The 12,079-nt window shown below is 48.6% G+C and overlaps 1 protein-coding gene across 2 annotated transcripts in view; it reads left to right on the top strand.

Moving 5' to 3' along the window:
* The window catches only part of LOC140898950 (alpha-2-macroglobulin-like), a 54,243-nt gene that overhangs the window by 41,002 nt on the left and 1,162 nt on the right, over nt 1–12,079 (top strand). The window contains exons 32-37 of one of the 2 annotated variants that reach the window (XM_073313584.2): nt 104–231; nt 796–886; nt 1,858–1,926; nt 2,801–2,903; nt 3,582–3,623; nt 4,271–4,446. In XM_073313584.2, coding sequence (XP_073169685.2) covers nt 104–231; nt 796–886; nt 1,858–1,926; nt 2,801–2,903; nt 3,582–3,623; nt 4,271–4,296 — 459 coding nt within the window. In that variant the 3' untranslated portion in view covers nt 4,297–4,446. Of the gene's footprint in view, nt 1–103; nt 232–795; nt 887–1,857; nt 1,927–2,800; nt 2,904–3,581; nt 3,624–4,270; nt 4,447–12,079 lie in introns of those variants that run through there. The other variant, XM_078848992.1, reaches the window with a different exon arrangement.

Here is a 12,079-nt window from a genome sequence, read left to right as displayed (position 1 = left end):
GAAGACAAAGGAGGGAATGAGATGGACCGGGGGAAGGAGGCAGAGGAGATAATCAGAGAGGAGATACGCACAGGCCCACATAGAATGGTGTATTCTCTTCCAGACCAGCCTGAGGTACAATGTGCTCCCCAAGCCAGAAGAGGCACCGTTCGCGCTGGAGGTGCACGCGGTCCCCGAGACGTGTGACAGCCCCCAGGTCTACAGGACTTTTAGCATCACCATAAACATCAGGTAACTCCCCTCAAAGGCCCAGGCCTTCCGGAGCAGCCCTAGCTTTGATGCCGACTTTCTAATGTGCCAGGGGGTGCTCCTCCCCCAGGCTCTGCCCCCATTCCACCCCTTCCCTGAAGGCCCCACCACCACCTGGCCTCTTCCCACCCCCATCACGCCCCCCGCCCCACCTCTTCCCACCCCATTCCACCCCCTCCCCAAGCGCGCCCCACCCTTGCTTCACATGCTCCCTCAAGCTCCTCCTGCATGCTTCAGAACAGCTAATTGAGGCTGGCAGGAGGTGCTGGGGGAGGGAGAGGCACTGGGGGGGGGCTGCTGGTGGGTGCTAAGCACCCATCACTTTTTTTCTGGGGGTGCTCCAGCCCTGGAGATCCCATGGAGTCAGTGCCTTTGAGCCCTAGGGATGGGGATGAGTCACTCCAGGAGATTGCAGGTGGACAAGCAGGTGGGGTGGGAGATGCTACATGTCGGGGGAGTGTCAATCTGTGCCAATCAGAGTTGAGGTGTATCAACTCTGTTCTGAGATGTATTAAACCTTGTTTCATTTCCCGCTTGGTCTCCCAGCTACACAGGGAAACGCCCCGTCTCCAACATGGTCATCGTTGACGTTAAGATGCTGTCAGGATTCATCCCTGTGAAGTCATCAGTGAGGAAGGTAATAGCCCATTGTGTGTATGGGCAATAGCCTCTCCCCGCCCCCCCCGAGCTCCTTGCCTTCAGCCCCACCTGAGGGGTATCTGGTCCCCAGTGGGCTCCAGTTCCTGACCCCTCATATTATGGGTGCAGCCTGGTCTCATCTCCAGCAGTCGGACCCCCCATGTCTTCTGTCTCTCGGAGCCCATCTCCTCTTTTCCACTGGAATCCTGGAGGATCTGAGAGCCCCCACTCCACTTCTATCACAGGGGCCAGTTCAGATCAGTCTTTCACCTGCAGATTTCCCAGCTGCAAGATCGTGTAGGCAGCAGCTCCTTCCATGTCTGACTCCAGCCTGGGGCTTATGGAGACCTTGTGCAGTGACCCCTGGCATTGCAAACAGTGTTAGCCAGTCTAAGGTGGAGAGAATGACGAAGAACTATTAGGTCTGTTTGACTGAGGTTGAGTATACTGGAATTGGTGCTGCCTTTGATTGGGGTCCGGACCCTCAAGTGCACTTTACACCTCAGTCCACCAGCTGGGTGGGGACACATACTCCACCTTTACATCACCAGGAGAAAGAGATCCCGATGATTCTCCATCACTGACCATTTTAAAATCGAGATTGAATGTTTGTCTAAAAGATCTGCTCTAGGAATTCTTTTGGGGAAGTTCTCTGGCCTGTGTTACACACATAGGCGTAGTTTGACTTCTGTATTAGAGGGGGAGGGGCAGCTCCAGTCCAGGCAACGGGGTTGCACATGTTGCAGGGGGCAAATTCCACACCTGCCTAAGGATTGCAGTTTGGTGGGGCAACACTCCCCAATGTACCCAAACTACACCCATGGTTATATTGGTCAGACTAGATGATCTAATGGTTCCTTCTGGCCTTGGACTCTATGCATTTGTGAAAGAATCCCATTCCTTAGGGCTCTGGGGTAGTTTGAAGGGGAGCTCAGTAACACCCTGCTTCTCTCCCTTGGCTGCTGGCAGCTGGAAGGACGTCACCACATCCACCGCACAGAACTGAGCACCAACCATGTGCTGCTCTACATGGAGCAGGTGAGAAGCCACACGGGGCCGGGATGGGCCAGGAAGAGTCACCCCCATGTACCGCAATAGAAGTGCCCGGAGGGAGGGGATCTCCGAAGCCTCAGCTGGGAAAGACAAACCTATGTATCCCCCCCCCCCAGCAGCTGCTGTTCCCCAGCATTTCCCTTCAGCACTTCCTGCTCCCACAACACTGTCAAAGTTTGACTCAGACTCACAATTTATCAGACCACTCTGTTTTATTAGCAAAGCTGCTCTGCTAATACATTTAGAAGTGAGCCCCCCGAGTGGGGCTTGTGTCTCTTAATTTATACAGTTTTTTTGAGAACAAGTTACAGAGAAGTTACAGACAAAAGAAGAAAAGGATTTTAGTCACCACCCTGCGAGATCCCTGAGACCAGTCACATATCTTCAGTTACCTGCCAGCCTTAACAATCTCCTTTAACAGCTTCCAGTTAACTTAACTAATTGCCCTTCACACCTTCCATTCTGATGCCTGCTTCTTAGACGTGCTGGCTCTGTCTTAATTGCTTCTCCATTCAAAAGCTAACTGTCCCTATGTGTGCTCCCTCAGATACTTTGTAACATGTTTTGGCATGCCCTCTCATATACAATGTATCCAGCATGTCCCCTTATACAACGTTATACTTATACAATGTTATACTTCCACAACACAGAGCCAGGGCCCTCATACCTACAAGTACCAGGGGGTCGGGCGGGGCTCATCCCACCTCCCTCAGGGCCTGAATCCCTGCCAGCCCCTGCAGCCAAGGGGGGCAGATGCTGGACCTGCAGGATCATGGGCGGCACTAATGGGGGGAAGAGATGTGGAAGGAGGGGGTGAAGTAGCTCAGAGCCTCCTGTGCCTTGTCTGTTTCCCTCTCAGGTGAGCAACGTGACTCAGAGTTTCTCCTTCGCGGTGGAGCAGGACTTCCCCGTGCAGAGCCTGAAGCCGGCGGTGGTGAAAGTCTATGATTACTACGAGACGGGTGCGTGTGCGGGTGGGGCTGGCAGCAGTGGAGGCTGTGGGCCTATCATAGGGGGGAGAAGGTGCATTCAGAGTCACAGTGAACCTGCTGGGATATGGGATTGAGCGTTTACCTGCTCCAGGATAAGAATGTGGGGCACACAGAGTTTACATGCTAGGGATCATCCTGCACTGACATCATGCTCACACCATGGGAGTCTCTGAGGCCCCAGACCCCTCGCGCACTGTAAAGGGAAGATGCTAATCCAGGTAGGTTAGAGCCAAAGGGATCTGGGAGGGTCCTGGATTCAGATCCTGCCCTGAGATCCCAGCTCTGGGGGTGACCCAGAGGAGGCAAATTCATGCATCTGTTCCCAGCTAGGAAATTGAGGTGACAAAACCAGAGCCCAGCAGCAACCCCGGCGGTCGTGTGTCAGACGAGGTGCAAACGGACATAGGGCACCTGGCACAGACCCTCTGGAGATGCCTGTTGCGCTGTAGCCTTGGGGTAACCGTTGCCTTCCTCCCATGGAGCCCAGCAAGTTTCCCCAGTGCCCCTGGAGAGAGGGCTCCCTCCCCTCCTCCCTGAGATCTCTGGTGCGGTGCCAGCTCTCTGCAGAGGGCCTGGTGGAAGTGTGAGGAGTCCTGGTTGGGTCTCACACAGCCCTGATCACATCTCCCTTCCCTTTGTGCCTTCCAGATGAATTTGCCATCGCCGAGTACAGTGCCCCCTGCAGCAAAGGTAGCGTATGAAGAGATGACTGTGAGGTTTTCAGACTGCCCAGTGCTGCTGAGGTAGAACAGAGCAGAAATCAAGCCTGAGTCTTCTCAGCCTGTCTGGAGGGTTGTAAAAGTTGCTGTTCTCTTTTGCCCCATGTCCTGGGGTAGTCTGCCAGCTCCCCTCGGTGCTCAGGGAAGAGGGGAACGCCAACTCCCCGGCTTTGTCAAGTTCCAGATTCAGGCCTTGAGTCTGATGCAGCAGGCTTGGTTAGTCCCAAGATTACGTCCTCCCACTCAGTCAAAACAAGTCTCTGCTTTCTGTACCTGTCTCTGGGACAGAGCAAGAGCAAGTCCTTCCAAAACCCACGCTTGGCATCCCTCTTCTCATCAGGGCTGTTTTTAAACAGGCTGCAAAGCAAAACAGATTAATGAAAAACCATCTTCCAGGGTTGGGATGACTCAACACTGCTGGGAAGGGGTTCAGGGCTGAAGCCCTGAATATTCTAGGGATACGTCCAGCCACTGTGGCAGAGAAATCCTAGCCTGGGCAGGGCAGTGTCTCTGCAGCTTCTATGCTCAGAATGAGGTGACCTACAAGAGGAAAAGCTGCCCCTCTGTGAGTCATTGATTCCTCTGTAACTCTCTCACACTCTCTTTTCCCCATCATAGCTAATGTTGAGCAGGAAAATGCGTGAGTGACGGAGCTGTATTCTGGGCCCTACTGGATCCTCTCTGCTCATCTCTTCATGCAGCAATTCCCCCTGGCAAAGTGGTTTGATATAGTGCTGAGGAAAACCCCTCAGCACCATATAATTAATGTTATAAATAAATTGTCATGATTCTGATCATATGCTTGTGGCCTCTTTCCTGGTTACTAAGGCTTATCCCTTCTCCCCTGTTGGGATCAGATTGCAGAATAGTCTCAACCTTAAAACAGTTTCAGAGCCGTCCCCAGCCATCGGTGCCAAGGAGGGGTTGACAGGACATCAGAAATGACTTAAGACAGAGGGTCTCTCTGGGAACAGCCCTGGTGCCTGTGATCTGTGAAGATCTGTGCATCACGTGGGCCTGTTTAGTTGTGCAGGCAGGGAACAGACCCTTCCCCGATGGCATGATCCTGAGGAAGTTCGGAGGTTTCCTATCCCGTTTCCTGCACTGGGGATGATCTTGGCCTAAGCTCCAGTTGCAGGGCCAAACTCTATCCACAATGACATTTGAAGTCAGTGGCATGGCGCAGGTGTAACTGAGGGGAGATGTGAAGACACTGGGGGCAGAATTTCTCCTGCTGGGTCTCCCTTGCAGGTGATGAAGGAGAGAGCCCATTTTGGCTCTCAGAGGAAGTTTGGAGAAGTTTGTGGCACTGGCAGTGAGGAAAAACATCTTTTTACTCATAAAATGAGTATGGTGTGCATGTGGGTCTCAGCAGTCTTGAGAATGGGAACATGAGCTGGCCATGGAGAAGGGAGTTGGAATAGTGCAGCCAAGAGGTAAGGGAAGCAGAGGTGAGGATTTCAGCAGAGGGAGCGTTGAGATGGGGCATGTGCACACATGCATGCGTACATGCACAAAACGCTCCCATCCACCTCTACATTGTAGCCCTAAGTATTGTTGAGCTGGCAGCATAGGCACTGACTTTTATTTTTCCCAGTGGGTGCTCCACCCCAAGGCCCAGCCCCACTCCACCCCCCCCACCAAGGCCCTGCCCTCACTCTGCCTCTTCCTGCCCTGACTTTGCCCTCTCCCTCAAGGCTCCACACCAGCTGCCAAACAGCTGAGCGGCAGCTCAGCTGAAAAGCTGTGGCTGGTGGGTGCCGACCACCCCCACTGTTTTTTTTTCCCATGGGTGCTTGAGCCCCAGAGCACCCATAGACTCAGCGCTTATGCCTGACTCTCTCCTCACTTGTAGCAGTGTAAATCTGGAGCGACCCCAGTGAAATCAGTGGGGTTACACCAGTATAAAATTAATGAACCACAGGTGGTTCACCACCCTGGGAAGCAGTCTAATGCATAGTACTGTGATTCACCAGCAGTTATAAACCCAATTTGGAAAAAGAAAAGGAGTACTTGTGGCACCTTAGGTGCCTTTTCTTTTTGCAGATACAGACAACACGGCTGCTACTCTGAAACCCAATTTGACAAGCCAGAGAAGGCAGGTTAGACTGGCATTGCCAGCAGGATTCTGAAACACAGTGCTTGCTTTGAAGAGGGTACTAAGCAAGCAGGGATGAATCTCATATATTCCCCATGGTCCCATATACCAGTTTATGGCCAGTTTATATGCGTCAGCCATAAATATGTTAGTGTTGCTGACGCCAGAAGTGAAGGTTTTGCGTTCTAGCGAGTTGAATGTGTTGTTTAGCTTGTATCTCTATCTATTTCAGATGGAGGGAAATTCCTTGTGGGGTGTTAAGGTCTGGTGAACAAGGTTTTCCTAACCTGTCTGTTCCCTATGTGAGGCTCATCTGTAGCTGGCACAATCAGTCGGGCAGTTGCACACAGCCATGGAGAGCTGCTAGGTGTGCTCACCAAGCTGGACAATCATTCCAAATATATGTGGGCTTTTTAAAGGGGAGGAATTGGCTTCTGGTGTATGTGACCCCTGGGAATTGTATTTACAATTGCGACCAGACCGGTCAGTGTTGGGCATTGTGGGACAGCTGCTGGAGGACTGGTAGGCTTGACATAGGTCATACAATGTCTATACTCGCACTGCGTCAACCACAGTAGGGTCGACCATGACTCAACACCATCCAGGGGAGGTGGTGTCATAACCATACAGCTAAGGGTAGCCTAGAATTCCTCCTTACCTGTAAGGGGTTAAGAAGCTCAAATAACCTGGTTGGCACCTGGCCAAAAGGATCAATGGGGAAAGAAGATACTTTTAAATCGGGGGTGGGGGTGGGGAGGAGGCTTTGTTTGTGCTTTTTGTTGGGTGTTCTCTCTCCCGGGATTGAAAGAGGCCAGGCCGAAATCTATCTCCTCCAACCAATCTTGAACCAGTCTCTAATATTACAAAAATAGTAAGTAAAGCCAGGCAAGGTGTCAAGGTTCCTTCCCCACTCTGAACTCTAGGGTACAGATGTGGGGACCTGCATGAAAACCCCCCTAAGCTTATACTTACCAGCTTAGGTTAAAACTTCCCCAAGGTACAAACTATTTTACCTTTTGTCCCTGGACTTTATTGCTGCCACCACCAAGCGTCTAACAAAATATAACTGGGAAAGAGCCCTCTTGGAAACGTCTTTCCCCCCAAAATCCCCCCAAGCCCTACACCCCCTTTCCTGGGGAAGGTGTGATAAAAATCCTCACCAATTTGCATAGGTGAACACAGACTCAAACCCTTGGATCTTAAGAACAATGAAAAAGCAATCAGGTTCTTAAAAGAAGAATTTTAACTGAAGAAAAAGTAAAAGAATCACCTCTGTGAAATCAGGATGGTAAATACCTTACAGGGTAATCAGATTCAAAACATAGAGAATCCCTCTAGGCAAAACCTTAAGTTACAAAAAGACACAAAACCAGGAATATACATTCCATTCAGCACAACTTATTTTATCAACCATTTAAACAAAACAGAATCTAATGCATATCTAACTAGATTGCTTATTAGCCCTTTACAGGAGTTCTGACCTGCATTCCTGCTCTGGTCCCGGCAAAAAAAACAAAAACAAAACACACAGCCAAAGAGAACCCTTTGTTCCCCCCCCCCCCAACTTTGAAAGTATCTTGTCTCCTCATTGGTCATTTTGGTCAGGTGCCAGCGAGGTTATCTTTAGCTTCTTAATCCTTTACAGGTGAAAGGGTTTTTTCCTCTGGTCAGGAGGGATTTAAAGGTGGTTAGCCTTCCCTTTATATTTATGACACAAGGCATGTTAGATTATCTTTTGTTTTATCTTGTGAATTTTCCCTTTGCTAGGGGGAGGTTTATTCCTGTTTTTTGTAACTTTGAACGAAGCCTAAAGGGAGTTCCTCTGTGTTTGTGAATCTTTTGTTACCCTGTAAAGTTATCTTCCATCCTGATTTTACAGAGGTGATTCTTTTAACTTTTCTTTAAAGAAAATTCTTCTTTTAAGAACCTGATTGATTTTCAGTGTCCTAAGACCCATGGGGGGTTGATCTGTGCTCACTTTGTAACCAATTGGTTAGGATATTATTCTCAAGCCTCCCCAGGAAAGGAGGTGTAAGGGCTTGGGAGGATATTCTGGGGAAGCTAGGGCTCCAAGTAGCCCTCCCTGAATGTTTGTTTAAATCACTTGGTGGTGGCAGCATACCATCCAAGGACAAAAGGGATTTGAGCCTTGGGGAATGTTTAAGCTAAGCTGGTAGAAATAAACTTAGGGGGTTGTTCATGCAGGTCCCCACATCTGTACCCCAGAGTTCAGAGTGGGGAGGGAACCCTGACAGGTGGCGTTACTTTGTCACTGTAACAGGGCACCTACATCAGCAGGAGACAAATCTGAGTGTAGACACATGCACAACTAGATTGATGCAAGGTGATTTACATTGACCTAACTTTGCAGGCCTTAATCTACACTACAAAGTTTGCCAGCATAGCTATGTCCTCTAGAAGTGTGAAAAAGAAATTCACACCCCCGGCTGACATAGCTATGTTAGCAAAAACCCTGCTGTAGACACAATTATGCTATGAGAAGAATGGTTCTGTGTCAGCTTAGCTAATGTTGTCTGGCAAGGTGATGTAGCTATGTCAACAGAACTTCTGTCAGCTTTCCCTGTGTCTCCATGAGGGGGGCTCTGCCAGGATAGCTATGCTGGCATAGCTATACTAGCAAAGACGCTATAGTGTAAACAAGGCCTGCATTAACCACGTTTTTGGGAAGTTAATTTCCCTTGTTTCTGAAGGAAGAGGTATTAGTGAGGGGGCATGATTGGAGGGCACCTGTGGCAGGGGAATGATGATCTGTCACGTTAACTACCAGCTCTGCCCTCCTCCTGGCCCCCCCATGCCCGCGGTAGGGCTGGACAGGCCATGGGAAGAAAGGAGGATGGTAACTGACGGGCTTTTAGGAGCACATCTACCAGCTGGAGGCAGCAAGAGGAATAGCAGGGAGCTAGTGTAAAGGAAGGGGCTCTGCATAGCCCTCTGCAGTACAGGAGAACTGTTGATGTGTGCAATGGCCCATTCATCTCAGTAGTGTGTGCTCAGATGAATTAGGACATGCCAAAGAGACGAATAGTCTAACACAATAGCTGTGGGTGGTGTGAAATGACCCATTCCTCGCAATGGGAGTCCCCCTCTACCTCAGTTTCAGTTGTGGAATACCACTGTTCAAGGTAATCTCACTATGCATATCAGTTTTGGAATATTAAAATCTTTTTAGTGTGTGTGTGTGTGTGGGGGGCAGTATCTGAGGAATGCTTGAACCAAATTACTCCAAACTTGCATTGCCCCTGTTGTGGCATACAAATATCCTCGATAATCTCATTATGCATGTGGATTTTAGAGTACTTTGAAAATTAAAAGAAGGTCAAGTGCAGGGGGGAGGACATATATTTGCTTGATCAAATTACCTAAATTTGCACTATAAATTCTACCCAGCCCCAAAATAACGTTTTCATTATTGCTTTCCCAGAAGGGAAGTGGATGGTGGAAATTATCCACGATTGATCCCAAGAGAGTATTATCAGGATCAGACCCATAGTTTGGGCCCCAAGTATGTGTAAAAAAAAGTTATAAGTAGTGTAAAATTTGGATGTTACATAATTTTTTTAGTGGTACTGTGTCAGGATTCCCCCCGACTCTGAACTCTAGGGTACAGATGTGGGGACCCGCATGAAAGACCCCCTAAGCTTATATTCTACCACCTTAGGTTAAAACTTCCCCAAGGCACAAATTCCTTTCCTTGTCCTTGGATGGTATTGCTGCCACCACCAAGTGATTTACACAAAAATTCAGGGAAGGGTAACTTGGAATCCCTAACCCCCCAACATATCCCCGCAAGCCGCTTCATCCCCTTTTCTGGGGAGGCTTGAGACTAATATACCAATCGATTGCCTTAGCAATGTGAGCACAGACCAGACCCTTTGTCTTCAGGACACTAAAAATCAATCAAGTTCTTAAAAGAAAAACTTTATTTATAAAGAAAAAAGTAAAAGAATCACACCTGGAAAATCAGGAGGGAAGGTAACTTTAGAAGGTAATAAAAAGATTTAAAACACAGAGGATTCCCCTCTGGACTCAGCTTCACAGTTACAAAAACAGGAATAAAACTACCTCTGTAGCATAGAAAAATTCACAAGCCAAAACAAAAGGTAACCTAACGCATTTCCTTGCTCTACTTACAATTTCTGTGGTTTTAGATGGATTATTCCAGGCACTGTTCCCTCTAAGCTGTGTGCACGTGCACACAGATCCTAAACCCCATGCACACAACGAAACACCGCGTGCACAAAAATTTGCACAGAAGAAAGTTTTTGTGCAGACGGCATGTCAAAAATTTGCACAAAAGAAATTTTTTGTGTACACGGCTTGTCAAAAATTAGAGGGAACATTAATTCCGGGTATATTTTCAGGAGATATTGTGTCTACTTGGCTTCTCCCTCTGTCCAGAGAGGGAACAACAAAAGAGAACAACAACAAATCCTTCCCCCACCCTCCCCCAGATTTGAAAGTATCTTCTTTCATCATTGGTCCTTCTGGTCAGGTGCCAAGTAGGTTATTTGGACTGCTTAACCCCTTACAGGTAAAGCAATCCAGTATAGCTGCCAAGGAGGGATTTTATGCTACTAGATACATAAAGGTTGCTACCCTTCCCTCTATATTTATGACAGACTGTATCTCATTTAAACAACATAAAAAATCTTGACTACTAAACCAACCCTGTGGCTATTTTCAAGACAAGGGTTTTTTGAGGGCCCTTCCCCTGATCAACTTTCTCTTACTCATACCTATTCTGTTGTGCTCCCAGCACGCTATTCTATATGTACATGCAATTGTGGAAATCCAGCTCCAGTCTTTCAGCCCCACAAAGTCGGCAGTTACCCTGATTTTGAGGAATTAGGAATGTAAAGGATAATTTCATTTTTAAAGGTGATCTATAAAGGGACAATAACTAAGACTGTGCCATTGTTTGATTTTCTTTTGATGTGTAAAGAAGGCATGATGATTTGGGGGCCTAGGTGGGTTTTTGTTTGTTTGTATGTTTGTTTGGGTTTTTGGTGGGAGGAAAGATACATTTATGTTGCCTCCTTTTATATTAAAAATCCATGTCCCATCTAGCCTGGAGGACTCATGCTTTGGCTTTGTCTAGACTAGAATTGGTGGTCTTGTTATAATTTTAGCTAGTTGATTGTAAATGCTAATTATGTTGATAACTGAGGCTCTCCACAAATGTTGTTTCTGGACCACCAAGTTTTGTGGTTTGTCCGAGCTAAGCTCCCATGTCCTGATACTCTGCAAATGTTTGGATCTAGATTAGCATTTACAATCATTTAACAAGCAATTGGCAATCAATTACAACAGGAAAACAAACCCTAGTCCAGACAAAGCCTATGATAACATGAGAACTAGTGAAATGATAACATCACAAGAGTCAAGAGACAGAAAATTGAACAATGGAGAAGGTAAGGGATTTTAAATCACACTTTGAAAAAACTCTTTGTTTTGTCTGATTTTGTTAACACCTATTTAACTTCAGTGCCAAATGAGTATTTTGGATAAAGGATGCATGGGTGCAAGGAAGGAATGAGAGAGACAAATTTGCCCCCAAATTTTTACTATCCTGGGGGACCAGGACAGTCCTCCTTTCTCCCCCTAAGTGGCACCCCTGAGGACAGACACCTCCCCACTCATTCAGAGCCGCTCAGCACTCACAGAAATGGAGAAAGGCAGTAACAGTGGCTCTGCATGTACCCCCCCCCACACCTTGCCTCTGTTTGGGAGCCCCCCAAACTGCACCCCTGGGTGAACTCTCCTGACGCTGCAGTGGGTCCCAGCCAAGCTACCTCTGCCTGGAGGGAGATTCATCTAGTGCTGCCTGTAGTTGGAACAGGCTGGGAGCTGGAGACTGCCCAGGAGATTTGGGTAGGAGGTGGGGTGACCCAGGTCAGCAGCATTTCACTGCTGCTGATCAGGCCAGGCTTCTGCAGAGCAGAGGGAGTCCTGTGCTTGCTGCTTGCCTACCCCTACCGCTGGCTGGATCAGCTCCCTGAGGCTGCTGGAGGAGAGGCCCCACTCAGGGCTGAAGCAGGGCTGGGTCAGCCCCTGCTGCAGCCAGCCCAGGGGCCACAAAACAGCTGATGGGGGGGCAGGGCTGCATTCAGGGGAGCCCGCCAAACAGCTGATAAGCACAGCCGCCTACCGGGCTGATCAGTGTGGGCAGGGCTGCCCGGGAACTGCCGATCCGTGGCTGGGGCCACAGCACCACTATTGCCGGTGGGTGCTGAGCACCCACTCATTTTCCCTAAACTGTTTCACTAAAAAAAGATTTTATTCAGTTATCAGTATACCCCTAAAACTCA

This window comes from Lepidochelys kempii, chromosome 1 (genome assembly GCF_965140285.1).
Source record: "Lepidochelys kempii isolate rLepKem1 chromosome 1, rLepKem1.hap1, whole genome shotgun sequence".
Classification (NCBI taxonomy): domain Eukaryota; kingdom Metazoa; phylum Chordata; order Testudines; family Cheloniidae; genus Lepidochelys; species Lepidochelys kempii.
Note: the sequence above shows the minus strand (reverse complement) of the source record. Positions and strands in the feature narration are given on the sequence as shown.